The sequence below is a fragment of the Pelophylax lessonae genome (genome assembly GCF_965119305.1).
Source record: "Pelophylax lessonae genome assembly, chromosome: 6".
Classification (NCBI taxonomy): Eukaryota; Metazoa; Chordata; class Amphibia; order Anura; family Ranidae; genus Pelophylax; species Pelophylax lessonae.
The window spans coordinates 241,063,576-241,087,435 of NC_138773.1; the positions used below are offsets into that span (position 1 = coordinate 241,063,576).

General features: G+C 44.4%; 1 protein-coding gene across 1 annotated transcript in view; it reads right to left on the minus strand.

Annotated features, from left to right (window-relative positions):
* The window catches only part of OSBPL6 (oxysterol binding protein like 6), a gene marked incomplete at its 3' end in the record, with an annotated part of 388,621 nt that overhangs the window by 106,352 nt on the left and 258,409 nt on the right, over positions 1-23,860 (minus strand). The window contains exons 8-9 of the mRNA XM_082261776.1: positions 4,626-4,758; positions 2,833-2,936 (exon numbers count right to left, since the gene is read on the minus strand). Coding sequence (XP_082117902.1) covers positions 2,833-2,936; positions 4,626-4,758 — 237 coding nt within the window. The remainder of the gene's footprint in view (positions 1-2,832; positions 2,937-4,625; positions 4,759-23,860) is intronic.

Genomic DNA, 23,860 nt, shown 5'->3' on the forward strand with positions numbered 1-23,860 from the left:
AGTGCACCCCAAAACCCTGCACTCAAGACTTAGCGCAAACCCCTCAACCCTGCACTCAGTACCTAGCGCACCTCTCAACCCTGAACGTAGTACCTAGCGCACCTCTCAACACTGCAATCAGTACGAATAGCACCCTGCACGCAGTACGTAGTGCATCCCTCAACCCTGCACGCAGTATGTAGCGCACCCCGCAACCCTGCACTCCCCTGCATTCTGTGCATTACACACTTCTGACCCCTGCCACCTACACCGTATACATGGGCAGGGGAAAGGGGGGGCAGAGCGGCAAAATTAGATTTCGCCTAGGGTGTCAAAAGTCCTTGCACCGGCCCTGTGTAGGAACATACCCATACTTCTATCCATAGACACAGGTATGAAAACAAAATCATAAACAAAAGAGATCTTATATTTAAGTATATTTAAGTCATTCATAATGCATACACACTTTTTTGTATTGTATGGGTTTTCCTGGTCTTCATTGAACAATGTAACACATGGCAGACATTATTTCATGACATGTTTACTGCACAATAGGACAAAGTCAATTTGATCTGCATGCTAGAATTTGTAAACATATAGTATAATGAGGCATAAATTACCTTTTAAGTACAAACCCATTCATTTGTTTTCTATGTTGACCATATAAGTTAAGTTTCATGTAGCTGGAGTCAGACAACTTAATAGTAGTATAAAATGGATATTGAACACAAAAGACAGATGGGTGTGTGCAACTAATAACGGCATATAGTCACTTCCCCAAATATTCACATGAAAGGCACAAATATCATCCAACAGATATGACATATCACGATACGATATATATGTAGCACGATACCGAACTGTTACAGGTTTTCTCAGGTCTAGGGCATATGATCAGTATCATACAGTGAGAGAACTGATCAATGGTGCAACATATAGACATCCCGATATGTTTCAAAATCTATGATTTCTTCCTCAGGGGTTATTCAGAGCATAGACGTGTTAAATCTATAGAATACAATTGCAAATTGCAATTAGTATTATATTCAATAAGCACAAGAGGTAGAACTTGAATCTTCAGAAAAGTGATGAATCTATTAGTATGGGATATGGAGACCGCATTTCATACTTACGGTATGTGCGACTGTATCAGTGTATAGATGAGCAGGAAAAAAGATAAAACAAGTAATATCCTGGTGATATGTCTATGCTCTGAATTTCCCCTGAGGAAGAAATCATAGATTTTGAAACATGTCGGGATGTCTATAGGTTGCACCATTGATCAGTTCTCTCACTGTATGATACTGATCATATGCCCTAGACCTGAGCAAAACCTGTAACAGTTTGGTATTGTGCTACAATATATATCGTATCGTGATATGTCAGATCTTTTGGATGATACATGTATTGATCTATATATATATTATTTACTTTTATCCAATAAATTATTGTTTTTTTCTATTACACTTTCTCTTTTGGATACACAAAGTGTATGTGAGCAGTGCTGACACTTTATCTATTTATTGCACCTTAAAGGGATATTCTCCCCTTTTTTCAGCTGCGGCTTATACACTTATTTATGAATTTATTTATTAATTTATATGGTCACATAATATTTATTTATTTATTCACCATAAGCACAGATACTCAAACCACACCTTCTCTTTTGTCATCTTTTCTTTCACCTTTTGATCGGCTATGTCCATCTAAATCCCAGTGGGACTCTCTCTTTGTGCTTTTTATATAAAATAGATAAATGGGATGTATTTACTATATAAATTAAACATTCTGCATGATGCAGCAATTTACAGTCAAGGTCTACAACATGGTCATTCATATCATGGGAATAACAGATTTACAATTGAGCCTGACAGATCTGAGTCATCAGAGTAACCTTGTTGCTATTCAGCAGCAACCTCCTATAATGATGCCCCTGTACAGTACATACATCGTGACAAACACTGATTCAAAAATCAATACGGACATTGTTGCAGGTCTTGTCGCTAGTGCTTTGAAAAAACCAAAGAGAAGAGAAAACTTAGCTTTAATGCTAAGTGCTAACATGGGAATCCTCATGCTAAAACATCTATATATAGCTAGACTTTTCAGAGTGTAACATTTGAAACGTTTTGAATTTCTTATCACTTTCCATCCAGGTGATAGTGGTCACCAGGACGAACAAATGATGAATCTCCCTCACATGGATACAAAAATAACAGACAGATTGACAGAGGTTCTAAACCAGGTTTCTACTTTAAATGACCATCAGCACAGAATGTTCATGTCCATGTTGACATACTCATACTACATGATAAAATTATAAATTCCATGTTCAGCCTAGATCATTTACATTGGTATGGAACAAAAGTGTTGTGTTGACACAGATAAAAAACAGTATATGTAGTCTGAAAAAATATATATAATGCATACACACTGTACTTATACATAAACTTTCTGAAAGTTTGGCGCTGGGAATGTTGGAGTAGACACCTTTTGATGCCTGCAGTACAGTGTACCTGCTACACATTTTTTTTCTGATTGTAGAATAGTTTTATAAAATTTCTTGACTGAGAGCGCAGATTAAAAACTGCGAACTTTAAGGACAGCTTATATTGAAGCTTAAGTCTTAAATAGGAAGAAAGAGTAACGGGTCTTAAAAACCAACAATTTTATTCTACAATGTTAGTACGTATATTTGTGAATGTAGGTATCTTTGCTATAATTTGTAGGCCAAAAGGATTCCAGGTTACACTAATCTATCACATTGAGTGTCATTTGTTTAGGAATTCTATACATTTTCTGTTCAATTAGTTCTTAATCATGCACATATTTTAGGGTTAATCATAACCGCACCTGCATGTCAATGAAATTGGGTGCAGACTGGGTCCTTTGCAGCATTTCCAAATTATGAAGTACTTTGCTAAGTTCAATCAGATTAGACTGACACTGGGCCAAATCTAGCAAAAGAAACATAGAAATATATCGTAATAAATTATCAAACACTTCCTGAATTAAAATTAAATTAGAATATCTTTTAAACTGAGCACAATATTTCCATAAAACCATGTTGTACTATAGATAGGCAGATCAATAACATTATCATTCTAGACAAGATCTACTCTTGCTTATTATTCAACTGGCCTCCCCTGTGATTCCACAGTCTTCCATATATAATCAGATATGAAGATATCAGGAAAGAGGTAATTAAATGAATGTCTACATCTAGTTTCAATCAGCAGTCTAAATGACTTGCATTCCAATTCTAAAACACAGTATAACACACATTCAAAGCATTATGACTTATCTACCTATAATATATATAGGAATACCAAAGATGCTGATGTCAGTTGCGTATCAGTTAATGCAAAATCTTTAACTGCTTCTTTTGGATTGTCGATTTGGTTAAAAAATTTTTTTTTTAATATCTGAATCTTCCAATGAACTGAAAGTGATAAAGAGCATGGTACAAATCAAGAAGTATTTTAAGCCCTGCCAATTCTTAGTACTTGGCTCCACCCTGTCATTCAATGGTCTAAAGCCAGATCCTCTACTTAAGCCCCGTACACACGTACCGATTGTCGGCCGTAAATATTCGGCCGACGACCGATCGGCCGATTGTAGGCTTGTTAGTATGATGTTTCCGACAGCCGACAGCGCACTTTCGGCCGAAAAGAATCTGTCGAGCAGGCATTAAAATTTTTGTTGGCCAACACCAGAACGGCTGATTGTTCGCCAGTCAGTACAGATTTCGGCCGACAGACAGCAGATTAGCAAGACTGGGCATGCTCAGAAAAGAAAAAAGACAAGGAAAGTTAACCATCACATGACATCACTTCTGCAGTCGGCTGTTGTTGGCCGACAAAATTCATGTGCAGTCTTTTGCAGTTTTCAACAGACACGACAGCCCTGGACAAAAGACGGCCGATCGTTCGGCCGACGATCGGTACGTGTGTACGGGGCTTTAGTATCATGTTCTGACATGTGAAAGTTAAAAAAAACAGGGGTGAAGGGAGCTTATCCTCAACTGGGACAGTATTTTAAGCCCCAAGCTGATCCTGGGCCAAAGATCCAAGGGAGATAAACAAGAATACAGGAAGTGATTTAATGGTACTTGCAGGACCACAAGATCTCTGCACTTCAAAACATCTTGCAATATTTTAGGCCAGATCAGGTTCACTTCAATAAGGTAAAAAAGCATTGCACAAAGTATCCATAGCAATCTGTCTGCCTGATCCATGTATGTGCCATGGGACGCTGCACTTATTACGGTTTTGGTAAAAACAGTATGTTATTACTTTATCTACTTTTATCTTTCTTTTTCTTTCATTCTTCCTCTTCTGTCTATATCTCAGATTTATGTTGTTTATTGTTTTAGTACAGTTTAAAGTGAAACACCAACTAAAACACTTTTTCCAGTTATGGAGATAGCGGAGAATGGTTCGAATTTTTCAAAAGCAAGAGACAATTATCAAAAAAACAGTTTTCCCTATTTCTCCTCTCAAAGTGAAAACTATAAAAGTTTAAACTTCCTTAGACTTTTTTTTTGTAAGCAGCCTTCCCCACTCCCAACTAGGAAAAAGTTGAATTTTAGTTTAAATACAAGTTTAGTAATTTTTCCTATAATTTCGTAAACGTTAGGAAAGTACCCTCTGCACACTTGTCCATCTCCTCCGAGTCCTGGAGCCATGCCACAACCTTACTCTGACCGGTGGTATATGTGGCTGGAAGGCTGTTGCTGCATGGGATGGGAGACTGCCACATGAAGTTATTCTGTGGAGCCTGGAAAATAGGAGGATGAAATGTAATTATACAAAAACGAATGAACTATTTGTAGAACAGCGATATTAATTCAAAATACAATACAACAGATACATACAAGACTAAATTTTTTAATTTGTAGCTCAATACAAGAAAGGTATGAAGTGGCAAAGTGCGCCACCAATTTGCAATTTTGTACAAGCATATCTGTGGATCAGTCCTATTCATTTAAAATATAACAACTAAACTCATACACATGAGACTAAATGATCACATTTTTTAGTATATTCATTCATACAAAAGTGCAAGAAGCCAAATTCCAGTAAACAGAATTGACAATAAGTGCTGTGGGTGAGTGCATGTTTCACATTTTGAGTTTACTAAATATGGCTGTTTCAGCTCATGCATTTATATACAGAAAGCCCGTAATAACTTTCACCCATCTGAGGCATATACTTGCATCATTATACAAAGAAAAAAAAGTAATGCTGCTCCTTTAAAAAGGAACATTGTAAAAAAACACAACCTATGACAGAAAATATCTAAGAGAAAAAGCTCTTATGTATATTTTTTGGTTTGTGATGCACCTTTTTTATAGGATTAATAATGCACTATAAACATTTTAGTCTGCAACTGGATATTAATCCTGCCTTAGACAATGCCCTGCCACAGTTGGTTCAGAATAACATAGTGATCATTGCAGACAGTGCACTTTAATTCAACCGTGACACATTCCTTCCATTTACAACAATCCGGCTCAACAAGATGAGATGCTTAGAGAAAGACTTTAACCTTTTTAGTGTTATGTTTCCCTGGTAAAAAAAAAAAAAACTGGCAAAAAAACGGAAAATTCCTATCATACTTACCGTAATTTTCCTTTCCTGATAGTCTCCATGGCAGCCTACGTGTGGGGTTAACCCCGCCTCCACTCCAAGGGTATAGGACCCCCCTCCCATAAATTTCAGCTCTCAGGTACAGCAGGTGTTCCATATCTTAGCCGAATCCAAGACGAGAGGGTGGGTACTCCGGCTGCCATGGAGACTATCAGGAAAGGAAAATTACGGTAAGTATGATAGGAATTTTCCGTTTTCCTGTCTGTCTCCATGGCAGCCTACGTGTGGGAAATAACTAGCTCACTCCACACGGTTGGGAATGCTTTAGCAAAGAAAATTTTAATTCATGCTATTTGCAGACAAAACAGTCAAACCAAAATTAACTGAGGACAGAGAAGCAGGCTCTACACAATAGTGGGTCATAAAAGTATTGACTGATGACCACGAAGCCGCTCTGCAAATCACATCTGGAGCCACGTGCCGCGAAGCCGCCCAGGAAGTAGAGATACTCCTTGTAGAGTGCGCCGTCACCGCCTCCGGAGGAGCCAGCCCCTCAGCTCTATAGGCCTGTTGGATAGCTGCCACTATCCATGAAGCGATAGTCCTAGATGAAGCAGGTTTACCTCTGTTCTTTCCCCAGAACAGGACAAAGAGGTTGTCAGACTGCCTGAATGGTGCAGTTGCTAGAAGATAGGCTTTTAAGGATTCTCCTACATCCAACGGATGAGGATTGGACTCATTAGATGAACGGAAAGTAGGCAGGACAATCTCCTGATTCTGGTGAAACACTGAGGTGACTTTCGGATTTGAATTCAGCCTGGGTATCAGTACTACCCGATCCGGAAAAAAAGTCAAGAATGGTTCCTTACATCCGAGAGAACTTAATTCAGAGACCCTTTTAGCCGAAGTAATGGCTACCAGGAAGACAGTTCGGATGGTCAGGTCCTTGATAGAAGAAGAGGAATCTATGCCCGATTTGGAGAGGGCATTTAGGACAAGAGGTAGATCCCATTTCGGGAACCTAGGTCTTCTCTGAGGATTGAGCCTGATTGCTCCTGAAAAATTGAAAAATTGTTGGATTAGTGGGTGTTGGGCCCACATGACCCCGGAGAAGGCCGATAAGGCCGAAACTTGAACTCTAAGAGTTGCCACTGAAAGGGGCATATCCAGACCAGCCTGAAGAAAACTTAGTATTTCTTGAATCCCAGGGACTGAGGAAGACATACCTTCAGGATATGCAGACTCCATGAATCTTGCCCAGATTCTACAGTATACTTTATTAGTACTTGGTCGTCTAGCATTCATCAAGGTGGAAATGGCTGTAGATGGGCAGCCGAGCGATTCCAACCTTTCCCTCTCAAGAACCAGACCGTCAACCGGAGAATTGCAGGACAGGGGTGCACTGATGTTCCCTGAAGAAGCAAGTCTGGTCTGAGGGGAAGAGGGACCGGGTCCCGGTAACTCAGTTGTAGGAGTAGCGGAAACCATGGCCTGTTCGGCCAGAAAGGCGCCACCATCACTATCTCCACATCTTCCGCTTGAAGTCTTTGCAGGAATTTGAGAATGATGGGTACTGGAGGAAAGGCGTAAGCCCTGCTGAACTCCCACCTGTCGGTTAGTGCATCTGTCCCGTAAGCTTGAGGACACTTGCCTCTCGTGACATACTTCTCCAACTTGTGGTTGCAAGGGGAGGCGAACAGATCGACTTCGGGAGATACTCCCAACGACAGAATCCATTTGAACGACTCCACATGGAGCGACCATTCGTTGTGGTTCAACTGGACCCTGGACAGAAAATCCGCTTGAACATTCTGTGAACCTGGGATGTAAACTGCCGAGATGTTTACTAGGTGAGTCTGGGCCCAGGACATGATCGGGTCTAATTCTCGTAGCAGAGAGAGACTCCGTGTCCCACCTTGTCTCTTCACATAAGACACTGCCGTGGTGTTGTCCATCCGAATCATTACAGATTTCCCCTCTAGCAGGTGTTGGAAAGATCGAAGACCCTGGTAGGCTGCTCGGAGTTCCAGTATATTGGAGACTGGAGTGTGTCTCTGAAAAGACCATCTCCCCTGTGTCATCTCTGTCAGACAATGAGCCCCCCAACCTGAGTTGCTGGCGTCTGTTGTGATTATAGTCCATGAGACTGGAACCAGAGAATGACAGTTGAGCAGATTCCTGCGTTGCAGCCACCAAAGAAGACTGTATCTCATGCTGGAGGAGATATGGATGTACTGATCTTTCTCTTCTGTGTTCCATTGTTGTAGGAACCCTTTTTGGAAGGGCCTCATATGCCAGAGAGCCCATTTGACCATTGGAGCCGTGGACACCATGGTGCCAATGATTTTGAGGCACTGAGAGGCTTTCAGCCGAGGAGAGGAAAGAGCCGGAAGGATTCTCTCCCTCACTACCGGTATCTTCTCTAATGGGAGAGAGATTGAATTCTCGACGGTGTCGAATTGCGCCCCAAGATAGACTAGGCGCTGAGTAGGCTCCAGCTGACTCTTTTGTAGGTTTAGCAGCCAGCCAAACTCTTTGAGGGTCGATATGACCTGATCTCTGTGTGCCAATAACTGATCCTTTTCTTGAGACAGAAGCAGAAGATCGTCTAAGTAATGATGTAGACGTATACCTTTCAATCTTATGAAGGCTACCACTGCTAGAAGAACTTTGGTGAATACTCTGGGTGAGGTAGACAGGCCGAAGGGTAGGCAAATGAATTGCAGATGCTGATTCCGAACACAGAAGCGAAGATATTTGTGGAAGTCGGATGCCACAGGTACATGAAAATACGCATCCTTTAAATCTATTGAGGCGAGCCAATCTCCCGGCAGTACTGCCCTTTGAATAGTTGAGAGTGTTTCCATCTTGAATTTTTCGTTCTTTATGAACTTGTTCAGGTATGTGAGATCTATAACAGGTCTCCAGGCCCCGTTCTTCTTCTGGACTAAGAAGAGGGGTGAGTAAACCCCTTGAAATTTTTCTTGTTCCGGAACCGGAGCTACCGCTCCTTGAGCCACCAAAGCGTCTACATAGGCGAGCAAGACTTCTCTTCTCTCTTCTAGACAGGGTAAATGAGTTGAGATGAATCTTGGAACTGGATCTGCCAGAAATGACCATCTGTGGCCTGTAGAGACCGTCCTGACGGTCCAAAAGTCCGTGATTGAGGCCGCCCAGACATGCTGAAAATGGAGAAGACGTGCCCCCACCTGACATGCCTGGACGGGCCCAATCTCAAAAAGATTTAGTGGAATCTTGTCCAGCAGGCGCTGGATTTTTTGATGACCTCCGAGTAGAGGATTGACCACCTCTCCAGTTTCTTCGGAAATCTCTATTAGGCTTGTAAGAGCGTGCATCTCTTGATCTCTCCGTGTATTGCCTCCTAGGTTGAGGCTTCTTCTGACCAAATAGTCGTCTGTCTTGCGGGAGGAAACCTGACTTTCCGCCAGTAGCCTTGGCAATGGCGCTGTCTAGTTTGTTTCCAAAAAGGGAAGTACCCTCAAAAGGGATCTTACACCATGCCTGTTTAGAAGCTGGATCTGCAATCCACGGGCGAAGCCACAAGGCCCTCTTTGCTGTTACTGAGGATAGCATCGATCTGGACAGAAGACGCAGAACATCAATAGATGCTTCTCCTAAAAACACTGAAGCCAGCTTGAGTTCGTGAATAGGGGAACTTTCTACGGCTTCTTCCGAGAGACTTCCAAGTTTGGATTCTATATCGGAAACCCAGACTTCCATGGCTTTAGACATTGTTGCTAATGCCATCACAGGTTTGCAGGCCGCGCCGGCCGTCACAAAGATCCTCTTTAGGTCCAGATCTATCTTCCTATCCAAAGGGTCTTTGAAAGAGACCGCGTCATCTAGTGGCAAAGTGACATGCTTTGCTAATCTTGTAACTGCCGCATCCACAAGAGGAGCAGATTCCAGACGGGCGACATCTTCAGGTTTAAAGGGATATAATTTCCCAAGTTTGGAGGATAAGGAAGACTTACTATCCCCTTTACTCCATTCTTCAGTAATCACCTCTTGTAATTCAGAGAGGGAAGGGAAGTTGATACGCTCCTTACCAAGGTGCTTGAAGAACTTCCGCTGCTTTTTCTGAGGAGACACAGGATCCTCCCATCTGAGAGCTTCTTTAATGGCTCTGATCAGGGGTGAAACTAGGGCGAACTCAAAGCCGCCTACAGCCCCTTCTTCTTCCGAATCACTGTCAGATGACTTTGCAGAAGTAATACTCGGTTGAGAGGGGCCTTGATCTTCCTGCACTTCCCCTGGGGAACTGGATGTGGTGGGACCAAGTGGTGGGACTGTACCCCATTCTTTCAGGGACTGTTGTACTATTCTCTTCACTAGAGATTCCAATCTTTGATCCTTTTGCCCCCTCTCAACCGAGTATTACTTCTGCAAAGTCATCCTTTTGCCACAGGAGGGCGGTGACGCAGGATCCATACTTCAGGCCAAACAACCAGACTGATAAAGAAAGGTAATACATATCAGACACCATGTCAGTGATACATTGTGAGGTGACAACCCTCCGCCCCCCCCCCTCTGCAGTCAAGTCTCCATTGCACATACCTGTAGCAAGGAATCCAGAGACACTGGGAAGCTGCCGCAACGCCCACAGTACATTCCCAAAGTACAGGGGAATCGTCAGCTGTTTAAATCTCCCGCCGGAATGACGTCAGCGGTGATGCGGCCGCGATCGCTAATGCGCATGTGCGAACCAAGCCTCGACTTCGCTCGCGGCGCACTGCGCATGCGCGGGACCACGAAGCGTCTACCGATTGGACGCTAGAAGCAGAGGAGGAAGAGGAAGGGTTTGCTGGAACGCAGGAAGGGTTTGCTGGAACGCAGGAAGCGTTCCAGCGCCATTGGGCCAAACAAACAAATTGTACAGTGATAGAAAAAGAGACAAACAAAGCGTACATAAATAACAAATACCGCTGCCATGAAGGGAAGCAAATGCGAATCTTCAGACCCATGTCAGAGAATGCCAATCAAGCTTCAGTCAACCGCAGAGAGCAGGGGATTTTAAATGTCACTCACCCGCCCGTGGCTGGGCTCTGGACATGCAGACACCATCCAAAGTATCCTAAGGTAAGCTGGACGTAGTAAGACATCAGAAGTGTAGGTCCTTGGAGGAGGACAAAAAATGAACACCTGCTGTACCTGAGAGCTGAAATTTATGGGAGGGGGGTCCTATACCCTTGGAGTGGAGGCGGGGTTAACCCCACACGTAGGCTGCCATGGAGACAGACAGGAAAGTTGCATTATGAGGATGTTCCTACTGCCTACAGCCACAGGCACCAGTAGGGGGCAGCAATGGCAACCTCCAAACTTCCTCATTGGCAACGTTTTTTTTTATTACATAGAGGATAAAATTGTAAAAAAAAAAAAAAAAAACCAAGACACCTTCACCTCCTTTTCATGTTTGCAAAGTGAAAATACATGCAGGTGATCTGCACATAAGCACTACAACAAAATCCACTAACATTATTACTTTAATACAATGTTGTTTGATCCAACCGGGCACAAGAACTGTCCAGGTTGGTGGCAGTTTTAGTTTAAACAGGGGAATGGAACTTGGTGTCTGATGAACAACTTCCTCAATGCTCCTATCATCTGTCATTCTAAATCATACCAAAAGTCACTATCGCCTTACAATTTACCAGTACAGTAGAATGCTACACCAGAGAATACTCTGTACTTTACAGATCAAAGCTGGGAAAGCAAAAGTAGATAAAACTAAAAATGTAAAATGGTTACATTGGAATGGAGAGTCAAATGTGGTGGGCATACAAAAAAAAAAAAATACAAACTGTCCATACTGTGCCATCCCAGGGACACAACGAAAACAGAAAACTTTAAAGAAAACAAAGACAAAATGGGCAATTTATGGGACTTCCATTGCACCAAATGGAACCAACAGTAAATCAAAATTTACTAAAAACATTTTTTATTGCAAATATAGATTAAAAAGGTGGCACAGCAAAATGTATAAAAAAGGGTTTACATTCAGAAAACCACAATTTGGATAACAGCTGCAGCATACAATATCAGCGCTTGTCATGAAAGTCGCTTCTAATACATGCTGCTTTGTTGAAAAACGTACAGTTTAACATCTAAAAGTGATCTAAATTATATTAATTACAACAATCATGTTAAACACCCCCATGGGGGAGGGAGGGAAGGAAATAAAAAACGAAAAATAAAAAAAATGTCAATGATTACCATAACACCGATGAGCCAGACCCTGCCCCCTACCCCCTAAGTATACATGGTTCACATACATACACACACACATATATATATATATCACACGATGCAACAGAAAACCTACCTCTAGAAAGAAAATGTGTATATATTTTTTTTTTTTTGTAAGAGTTGCACTTAACAGAACCATCATTGGTTGACTTGAGAACTACCGTTCACTTATAGTAAATAAAGCCAGTTTCTCTTATGTCCTCCGACAGTCGCCGCCTCTTCATATTCGTCACATATGGGGTATTAGACTTTGCTCCGAAGGAGTAGCTAGGCAACAGAATATGTTAACATTAAAGCTTTTAACATATCCCACCCTCAAGGGGTGGTCCCCTCAGTCAATACCCTCCTACTTCCTGCAACCATATCTCAGTTTTAATGTCTAGCTTGTCAGGAGTGGCTGGCTTTCTATGTGCTGGGGCTTTCTGCCCCAGACTCTTTCTTCTTTTTGAAAATTTTTTTGAGTTTTCTCTCTACCTTTACTTAGCTGTTATTTTTGTCAGCGTTAGTTAGTTCTTCTGATGAAGAGGATTATGCGGGCTGGGTCTCGGGCTGATCCCCCTGGTCGCAGGTCGTGGGTCGGTGGCTTCCCAGCCTGCCATCGAGCGTTCAGCCAGGTAACGCTCCTGGCACAGTGAACGACCCATCCCTGTTCGGTGCAGGGATGATTGGTGAGGTGGCTACCTCACTGGACGCTGTGCGGTTTCTTAACCCCCATTTTGTGCGTCTTGAATGCGACTCTCCCTGCCTCATGTGCAGCGGCTTGTTCGCCTGTGCGGGTCCCCCACGCCATGTGAGGTAAGTGTATTTATGTGGGGACCTGTCTGTCTGGGGGGGTGTCAGTCTGGGACTGTGTAACCTGCCTCTATTCACACTGCTTGTCTCCCTATCTCTCGGCTGCATGCTGTGGGCTGCAAGGGGGGGGGGAGCTGTGTGACACTGTGTGTGTCAGCCTGGTCAGTGTGTGAAGCTGTGTGCTGTGGGGCATGTTTTTTTGGCATGTTTGGGCATATACAGCGATCGCTGCGGCGATCTGACATGTATTCTTATACAGGGATGTCATGTGTGCATTACTGCACTGTGGAGCGGCGGTTTCGGCGCCAAACGGCGCCATTTTGCCTACACTCGCTCCGGCCACATGTTTTACATGCATGGCGGCCATTTTCTTGTAGCCTCCATAGGCTTTCATAGAGCGCCCTGGCAGCATCACTTCCTCTTTCCAGGAACACCGATCGAGGCAGCAGCAGCGGCGAGGGTCTCCTCAGGTTTTATCCTTCTGTTCTTGCTATCCATTGCCTGTGTTCAGTTTGCATATTCCCTGTGGGGGTCTCATTGTGCTTGAGTGTGGTGCGGTGGGCTGCGCTTGCCGCGCTTGCTTAAAGGGGCAGTTAACCCTTTATTGTCCGGCATTACAGGGGCAATGGATTCTCAGGAGGGCAAATTTCCTACCGCCTTGGTGGAAAGCCAGGGGACCGCTGTTTCCCCCCCAGGGGGGGATTTAGCCACTATTGTGGCTGGCCTTGCTGCCCAGGTACAGATGCTGGTGGCTGCTCAATCTACTAAAAGGCCCAGAGTTGCTCTTTCCTCTGATTCTGAGGGTGAAGGTGATGGGGCTGTTATGGCGGGGGCCTCCTTATCGGGGTCCCGCTCCTCCCTGGATCTAGTGGGGTCCGAGGTGGAGGCTGAAGTTGAGGGGGTTGATAATTCTCCCCCTGGCTCGCCTGAAGAGCTTGCAATCATGGATGAGTTGATTGCTTCCATAAAGCAAACACTGCGTTTGCAGGATGAAGTGTGTCCCCCCCGCCGCCTTGGCGGCTTATGGGACGCAGAGAAAACGCAGGACGCCGCAGGTTTTTCCCTGCAATGATGATTTTCAGCGCGCTGTTAAGGAACAATGGCGCAATCTGCGCAAACCTTTTGCTGTACCAAGTAGATTCAAGCTGCGTTATCCTTTCTCGCCTTCCACTGATGAAAGGTGGTGTGTGCCTCCCCCAGTGGATCACGCAATTGCGGTTTTAAACAAAGCCACTGCGATTCCTGCAGAGGATTCCCCTGTGTTCCGTGATGCCACGGATAGGAGATTGGAGTCTCTTGCCCGTCATACTTATTCTGTTACGGTTCTATGCTTAAGGCTCTGTTTGCTTCTCTCATGGCGGCCCAGGCGATCGCAAGTTGGACGCAGATGCTTAGGCGCGTCCTAGTGGCCGATTCGGCCTCGCCGGCGACCCTGGATATGGTGGATCAAATACACCAAGGTGTCATGTATCTGTGTGATGCGGACCTGGACCTGGTTCCGTTGGCTGCACGTGTGCACAGCGTGGCGGTGTTGTCTCGCCGCCTGGTTTGGTTAAAATGTTGGTCGGTGGACCAGTCCTCACGTAAGACCTTAGCCAATCTACCTTATGATGGGTCTCGCCTTTTTGGGGAGTCCTTGGATGTGTTGATTAAGGGGATCACCGGGGGTAAGAGCACTCTCTTGCCCAATTTCCCCAAGGCTAAGGGGGCTTCTGGGAAGAAGCATGCTAATTTTCGGCCCCCTCAGGGGTCCTTTCGTGCCTTTCGGCCGCACTACAAGGGCAAGCCGTTCAAAGGTCAAGGCTCTCAGAAGAAGCCCTGGTCTGGGAAACAGAAGTCCGGTCAATCCGGATCTGCAGCCCATAACAGTTTGGCCTGAAGGGGCGCCCTCACCCAGTTTTGGGGTGGGGGGGGACGCTTGCTCGGTTTTCTTCAGCCCTGGTTGGCCCGTGTGCGGGACAGATGGGTTCAGGAGATCGTTCGATCTGGTTACAAGATCGAGTTTCTCTCTCGGCCGGAGAGCAGATTTTTTCCCTCAAATCTTCAACTGTCTCCAGAGCGTTTGCGGGACCTGCACCTGGCGGTGCGGGACCTGAGGGCTCAGGGAGTGGTGGTTCCGGTGCCTCATCGGGACAGATTTTGGGGGTTTTATTCCAATCTGTTCACCGTGCCCAGAAAGGAGGGCAAGGTTCGTCCAATTCTGGACTTGAAGGCTCTGAACCGCTCTGTGCGGGTTCGCAAGTTCCGCATGGAATCCCTGCGGTCGGTGGTGGCTGCCCTGGTTCCGGGGGAATTCATGGCCTCCATCGATTTGAAGGATGCGTATCTTCACATCCCCATTTTCGAGGGTCACCAGAGGTTCCTTCGATTTGCCATTGCGGAGGATCACTACCAGTTCGTGGCGTTGCCTTTTGGTCTCGCCTCGGCTCCGCGGGTCTTCACCAAGGTGCTTGCACCGGTTCTGGCATTATTGAGGGCCCAGGGCATTTCTGTCCTGGGGTATCTGGACGACATTCTGGTTCGGTCTGCGACCAGCCAGGGTCTGGAGAAGGACCTGTCTGTCACGATGCAAACTCTGCAGGAGTTTGGTTGGACGATAAATTTTCCAAAGTCGACACTGAGTCCGTCGGTTCGTCTTCCCTACCTGGGAATGATTCTGGACTCGGTGCAGGCGAAGGTCTTCCTGCCGGAAGACAAACTCAGAACTCTTCAGGAGGAAGTCAGGTCCCTCAGGGACGTTCCGCACTCGTCTCTGCGGACGTGCATGAGATGTCTGGGATTGATGGTCTCGGCCTTCGAGGCGATTCCCTTCGCCCAGTTTCACACGCGGGGTCTCCAAGCGGAGATCCTGTCCAGGTGGGACGGGCGACCTCAATCTCTGGATCTTCAAATCTCGTTGAGTCATCGCACCAGAAGAAACCTTCTGTGGTGGCTCCAGTCCCCGTTGGTGTCCGGGGGCAAGTCGTTTCGTCCTGTCTCGTGGACGGTGATCACCACGGATGCCAGCCTGTCGGGCTGGGGTGGTGTTCTGGGCGTTCTGTCCGCCCAGGGAACTTGGTCGGAGGGGGAGTCTTCCCTTCCGATCAACATTCTGGAATTGCGTGCGATAAATCTCTGTCTTCATCGCTGGACGGACCGGCTGCAGGGCTGCCCGGTTCGGGTGCAGACGGACAATGCCACGGCGGTGGCCTACATCAACCACCAAGGGGGCACCAGGAGTGCCCGAGCGGCTCGAGAAGTGGCCGACATTCTGTCTTGGGCCGAGACTCATGTCCCGGCGATAACGGCGGTTCACATTCCGGGGGTGGAGAACTGGCAGGCGGACTATCTGAGTCACCAGACCCTGGATCAGGGGGAATGGTCTCTCCACCCGGCTGTCTTCCAGATGTTGTGCGCGAAGTGGGGTCTTCCAGATGTGGACCTGTTCGCGTCTCGTCTCAACAACAAGGTGAGAAGGTTTGTGGCAAGGACGCGTGACCCTCGGGCAGACGCGTCGGACGCATTAGTGGCCCCGTGGCATCAGTACAGGCTGATGTACGCGTTTCCACCGATTCAGTTGCTGTCCAGGTTCCTTCGCAGGTTACACTCGGAACGCAGCACGGTGATTCTTGTGGCACCGGACTGGCCTCGCCGGTCCTGGTACGCAGACCTCGTGAATCTGGCGGTCGACGCCCCGTGGCGTCTGCCTCTTCGAGACGATCTCCTGTCTCAAGGACCGATATACCATCCTGCTTTACAGTCGCTGGCTTTGACGGCCTGGCTGTTGAGACCGAGGTCCTGAAGGAGAAGGGTCTCTCTCCAGAGGTCGTTCATACTTTGATCAACGCGAGGAAGTCTTCCTCGGGGAAGGTTTATTACCGTACTTGGAAGGCCTATTTTGCCTGGTGTGAGTCCAGGGGGTTTTCACCCCGCACGTACTCTGTTTCCCGTGTGCTGTCTTTCCTTCAAACGGGTGTTGATCAGCGTTTGGCGCTGGCTACGATAAAGGGTCAGGTGTCTGTGCTGGCCTTTCTGTTTCAACGTCCCGTGGCTTCCAACTCCTTGGTTGGCACTTTTGTTCAGGGTGTGCGGCATCTGGTTCCTCCTAGGAGGGATCCTTTGCCCACTTGGGACTTGAATCTCGTTCTGTCTGTGTTGCAACGTGCTCCTTTTGAACAGATCAGGGAGATCTCGTTGTCTATGTTGTCCAAAAAGGTCGCCTTTTTGGTGGCGATCACTTCGGCTCGCAGAGTGTCGGAGCTGGCAGCTTTGTCCTGCAAGTCTCCGTACCTGGTTGTTCATTTGGATAGGGTGGTCTTGCGACCTAATCCTTCTTTTCTTCCGAAACGAGTTTCGGAATTCCATCTTAATGAGGATATTGTCTTACCTTCGCTGTGCGCGAAGCCTAAACATCCAAAGGAGGTGAGATTGCATTCTCTGGATGTTGTTCGGGCGATAAGGGTTTACCTTAAATCGACTGAGTCTTTTCGAAAGACGGACTCCTTGTTTGTTCTTCCAGAGGGTCCTCGGAAGGGCATGGCGGCTTCGGCCTCTACCATCGCCAAATGGATCAGGCAGACCATTGAACAGGCCTATGCCTTGCAGGGGAAGGTTCCCCCTGTGCCTGTGAAGGCGCACTCTACTAGATCTTTGAGTACGTCTTGGGCCTGTCGTCATGGGGCTTCTGTAGCCCAGGTGTGTAAGGCGGCGACCTGGTCGACCGTACACACGTTCACAAGATTCTACAAAGTAGATGTTCAGGCATCGGCGGATGCTTCCTTTGGCCGCAAGGTTCTTAGTGCGGCAATTCCCTAGGGTCCCTTGTTGGGGACCTCTGGCTGTTGGGATGAGTTTGGTATCCCCTGGTTTTTTGTCTTTTCCTGGGTTGTTGCTCCTGTTGAGCACTTGTTTTTCCTGTTGCCCAGCTGGTTTCCTTCCTTTGGTAAGGTTCCTTTCTTTGATGCGGAGACTGCGTTGCCTTTTCGGCGCGGATGCGTTTCCCACCCCTCATGTTTGCACTGCTTTGGGACGTCCCCATATGTGACGAATATGAAGAGGTGGCGACTGTCGGAGGACGTAAGAGAAAACGGAATTTTTGTAAAATCTTACCTGTAAAATTCCTTTCTCGGAGTCCTCCGACAGTTGCCGCCCCCGCCCCTCTTTTGGGGTTTGGTTGTATACTCTACTGCTATTCCACTAAAACTGAGATATGGTTGCAGGAAGTAGGAGGGTATTGACTGAGGGGACCACCCCTTGAGGGTGGGATATGTTAAAAGCTTTAATGTTAACATATTCTGTTGCCTAGCTACTCCTTCGGAGCAAAGTCTAATACCCCATATGTGACGAATATGAAGAGGCGGCGACTGTCGGAGGACTCAGAGAAAGGAATTTTACAGGTAAGATTTTACAAAAATTCCGTTTTACTTATACCAATGTCCATGTATACGCACATTAATTTTCAGCATTTTCTACATAAGAAATGCTTAAACAAGCGTAATGGCAAAATGTAAATTATTTTAGCTTTATTAGGACCAGATCTGTAGGCAGAAAACCTAGGCTTGGGCAAACAGTGGCAGGACCGCAGGGTGGAACGCAATTAGAAATCTTCAGCAGGTAACAGTTGACATCTGTAGTGTTTAGAGCTTTGGTGGTGTTTAGCAGGTTCCTAAAAGGGAACCCCAGGCAAGCTTATTTTAATTATTTTTCTGCTTACCCAGCAATCTGTTAATTTACAGGCAGCTCCAGCATGCTAAAATTCAAGTTTTTCATTTTAATAAAAATAAGCAATTTTGCTAAAAGTCCACTCAAAAGAAATAAAGTAGACTATAAAGTTGCTTTTTGACTGTGTACTGAGTCACAGATGCAATATTTTGCCCAAAGGCTTAAAAAAAAAAAAAAAAAGGTATAGAAAATGCCTAAAAGTGACCCTTTTACAACTTGTAAATGAATTTCCAGCATGAGTCACTCTCTCTCGTGAGGCAGCTACTATAAAAAGTTCAAACTTCATTCCTAATATAACCCAAGGAGGATTATTAGTGGAACGCAATTTGAACACTCTGTCTTCAAATAATGGAACTTGGGATTGATGGCAGATGAGGACAGAATGGCCTAATAAGCATGTGCCAGCTTCAAATTGTAAAGCCCAGTGGACTGCTTTTCCATACTCTATCTTCTATAAATTATCACGTAATTCTTCTTAAAGTGAAACCCTCACAAATTAAGAATAGTCCAGGCTAGTACCTGCCCTTACTTCTATTGGACCAATCTTTTGCACAGCATTGATTGTGAGGAGATATTTTTGTCTTTTTTACATTTTCTTTCGTACATGTAATCCAACCAGGCAAGTCACAGTTATGTGCAGATTAGGTCTAAACAACTTAAAATTCCATATTCAATGGTACCTTTCCCATTTTTGATCTAATACGAGAATGCGACAATAAAGTGGACTTGTGTGACAAAGTGCAATTAACCTTCAAGTAACTCCCCAAAATACCATTAGCCTTCCATCTTTACACACACTCAGAATGGTGTCTTTCCTATCAGGTCAGGTGCTACTGAATGCTCTCGCCACCCACTGCGGGAAAAGGGAAACAGAAACACATACATACAGTGCCTTGAAAAAGTATTCATACCCCTTGACATTTTTGACATTTTGTCATGGTACAACCAAAAACAAAAATGTATTTTATGTAATGGGATTTTATGTGATATACCAACACAAAGTGGCACATAATTGTTATGTGGAAGGAAAGATTCTCAGTTGGATTTAGGACTAGACTTTGACTGGGCCATTCTAACACATGAATATGCTTTAATCAAAACCATTCCATTGTCGCTTTGGCTGTATGTTTAGGGTAATTGTCCTGATGGAAGGTGAACCTCCGCCCCAGTCTCAAGTCTTGTGCAAACCCACAAGTTTTCTTCTATGATTGCCCTGTATTTGGCTCAATCCATCTTGCCATCAACTCTGACCAGCTTCCCGGTCCCTGCTGAAGAACAGAATCCACAAAACATGATGCTGCCACCACCATGTTTTATGGTGGGGATGGGGTGTCCAGGGTGATGTGCAGTGTTCCTTTTCCGCCACACATAGTTTTGCTTTTAGGCCCAAAAGTTCAATTTTGGTCTCATCTGACCAGAGCACCTTTTTCCTGTGTCTTGTTGTGTCCCCTACATGGCTACTCACAAACTGCAAACAGGACTTCTTATGGCTTTCTTTCGAAAATGGCTTTCTTCTTGTCACTCTTCCATAAATGCCAGATTTGTGGAGTGCATGACTAATAGTTGTCCTGTGGACAGATTCTCCCACCTGAGCTGTGGATCTCTGCAGCTCCTCCAGAGTTACCATGGGCCTCTAGGCTGCTTCTATAATTAACGCTCTCCTTGTCTGGTCTGTCAGTTTAGGTGGACGGCCATGTCTTGGTAGGTTTGCAGTTGTGCCATTTTACTCTTTGCATTTTCAGGTGATGGATTTAAAAAAGGGCTTTGTGAGATGTTCAAAGCTTGGGATATGTTGTTTATAACCTAACCCTGCTTTAAACATCTCCACAACTTTATCCCTGACCTGTCTGGTGTGTTCTTTGGCCTTCATGATGCTGATTGTTCACTAAGGTTCTCTAACAAACCTCTGAGTACTTTACAGAACAGCTGTATTTATACTGAGAATAAATTACACAAATGTGGACTTTAACTATGAAGGTGACATCTGAAGGCAATTCGTTCCGCTATATGATAGTTAGCGGTATCAGAGCAAAGGGGGATGAATACAAATGCACGCCATACTTTTCAGATTTTTATTTTTAAAAAATTCTAAAAACCATTTATCGTTTTCCTTCCACTTTACGATTATGTGTCACTTTGTGTTGGTCTATCACATAAAATCCCAACAAAATACATTTAAGATTTTGGCTGTAACATCACAAAATGTGGAAAATTTCATGGGGTATGAATACTTTTTCAAGGAACTGTACATCTGTTTCCTTGTGATATTACCAGCGATCAAGTACAAATTCTGGTAAGTGAACTGTGTGCCACCTACAAATTGATCAGGTAAGGTGTGACCAAAGGTGTGGTGGGAACACACGACACCATTTGCATATCTACACTTTTGACCTTTATTAAAAAGATAGTGTTTGGACTGTCTATATCATTTCTTTGGTGAATTTTTTTTTCAGGCTAGGTTCACACTGGTGCGATTGCACACATCGCATGCGATTTGTACCGCATTCCTGTGCACATCTCATGCGATGTCTGTGTGGTGTGAATCTAGCCATATCGTTTGTATGGCTGAAATCGCATTTGCACCAAAATGGTGCAGAACCTTTTTTTTGTCCACCTGGGAATCTGAACACCCATGCGATCCAATTCCAGCAGCGGTTTGCAGAGCGCAGAGTGAACTGACTGCGATTCTGATGCGGTGCAGGAACCCTCACAGGAATCGCTGTGGTTCCTGCATTGCACCAGTGTGAACCTAGCCTTACACATTGGACTTTTTTTCTGTGTGTGTATAAATTTAGTTATATGTATGTGAGCTGAAGCGAAGCAGTTTTCTTTATACGATTTATTTGGCCAATTGATATCGGTTGGCGTGCTTGCAGCTATAAATTTAGTGCACTTTCATGCAATAATGTTCTTTTTATTTTTTATAGAGGTTTGCAATTTACCATCAAGTTTTAGCCTAACTTCAATAAAATGCTGTGTTCTCTATTATATACCCCCATTGATTTCACAGACCTGGGTTTACCTAAAGTGGGTGCTTCTCTGTTAAGAGCTGCTCTCCCCTCTGAATCCCCAAACCTTAAACATATCAACGGACAGCTTGCAAAAGATAGTAGAACAAACCCCCAAAAATTCTTCAACTATATTCAGACATCCCAACCTGCAACAACTGATCAACTCATTTCAGGGAGGTGGCACTCCCTGCCCCCCCCCCCAATTTAACACAACTAGAGGACTATCAAATGAAATGCAATAAGTATACAGGGGTTTACGTCTTTCGAGAGATATTAAAAGAAACACTCTAACCATCATGACCACTTCAGTGATTTGAAGTGGTCCTGGTGGAAGAAGTCAGAAACACTGCACATGCCAGGATATTTACAGTTATGTGCTGGGGGATAGTTGCACCCCTTAGGCAGCCAGAAAATGTCATGTCCTTGTTCATACATTTATGAACAAGGACATGAAATTTTATTATGGCAGAACGCAATTAGTTATTAAACACATTGCAACAATTTACACACACTAATGCACAGACCGATCGTGTGAAAGGGGCCTAAGGTGGTTTACCTGCACCTCAATTTAGTTAGTTGAGTTAGTTTAACTCCTATATTTGGGAAGATACTGGAGAGTTTTGATTCATGCTTTGCTGGGATGTTTGCCTTCCTATGGATCAACTGTGGGTATAGGATTGTGTATATAGGATTGGATGATTTTTTTATTAGGATTTTTTTCTTTTTTAGGGCATATTTTTTCTCTTTTTTTTTTTGTTATCACCCAGAAGGAGCAGTGTAGTGGTAAATTGCAACATGATCATTCACCATTTGCTGCAGCTCCTACATTAACCATATTTGGATTTTATCATGCTATAATGGTTTTTCAAATTAGTAATAAGAATATATGATCCTGAGAGATGATTTGAGCACACAAGAATGCTCCCTGTATTATTTTCATCCTGGGTCACTGCATATGTGGACACGCAAAGCATATTTATTTACAAAGAACTCACTGATCTGTCAACATTGTACTGACATTTTCAAGTAACCCTTTGTCAATGTTCCCAGCGACATAAATCACTTTACTTCCAGTCTCTCACGCTGCTGCTACTGCCGCCTCAATGAACTTCAGAAAGCAAAAGGAAACCGAGGCACAAAAAAAAAAAAATTAAATTTTTTTACAAATGCGGGCTACAGACAAAAAAAAAAAAAAAAAAAAAAAGTAGAGCCCCTTACTGTTGCTTATAAAAGTAACTGGGGAACCCTTTTCATACACATTACAGTAATTTGTGTACCCTAAATAAATGGGTGCAAGAAAAAAAAAAACTCAAAAGTTCAATACTCAATAAGGTGCTGTTTTTTGACCTACCACTACAGAAGACATCCCCAACCCTGCTCACCTCGCTTCCTATAAATCATAACAGTATAATGCAGTTTTGTAATTTTTACTTTGGCTGTAGAAACCATTGCTCTTAGGCTTCATGTACACGGGACGTTGTTAAAAGTCCTTTTTGAATGCTGGAATTTTTAGGACGTTTAAAACGTCCGTTAGGTCGCGTTTGTACCCGCGTTTAGCGGGCGTTTGCGTTTAGAACCGTTCCTAGAGGTCAAAAAAATCACTCCCCTTTAAAATGGAAAAACACGAGCGCTAAACACGGGTCATCGCGTTCGGCCGCGTTTTTGCGTTTGAAATGCCGGGAAACACACGTTCGAACGCAAATAATTGCTTTCCAAAAAACGTCCCTGAACTCAACTGCCTGCAAATAACTGTAAACGACCCTGTGTACATGGACAGATAACATAACCTGTAGGTGGGTTCAGGGGCTTCTGAAAAAAACACCCAACTGCCATTTACAAACGTCCCGTGTACATGGAGCCTAAGAATCCATGGCCTTTGATCATGGCTGTTGATAGGGAGTGTTTGAGCTCAAGATTCTCTTGTTCTTCCTCTTCAGCATCTTCATGTGATTATTTGCCTAGCCATTTGTTCATGTGATTGGCAATTGATTCTAGAAACAGGTTTAAAGAGCCTCTAAACTCTGTTATATGACTGTGCAGCACAGAAAGATAATGTATAATGGCAATGTTGAGCAAAGGGGTCTGCCATATTAAATAAAAGGTAGATAAATCAAGGTTAGTTCCAGGTTGTGTAAAAGAGACGGGATAAGATACAGTGCCTTGAAAAAGTATTCATACCCCTTGAAATGTTCCACATTTTGCCATGTTACAACCAAAAACGTAAATTAATTTATTGAGATTTTGTGTGATAGACCAACACAAAGTAGTTGTAAAGTCGAAGGAAAATGATAAATGGTTTTCAACATTTTTTACAAATAAATATGTGAAAAATGTAGCATGCATTTGTATTCAGCCCCCCTGAGTCAATTTGTAGAACCACCTTTTGCTTCAATTACAGCTCCTTTTTTATGCTGGAGATACGCACACGGGACAGGACAGACTCTGCCTGGAGTTTTTGACACAGCAAAGACATGTGATCTATAGTATACTGTGCAGACGTGTACAGACATCTATACAGGA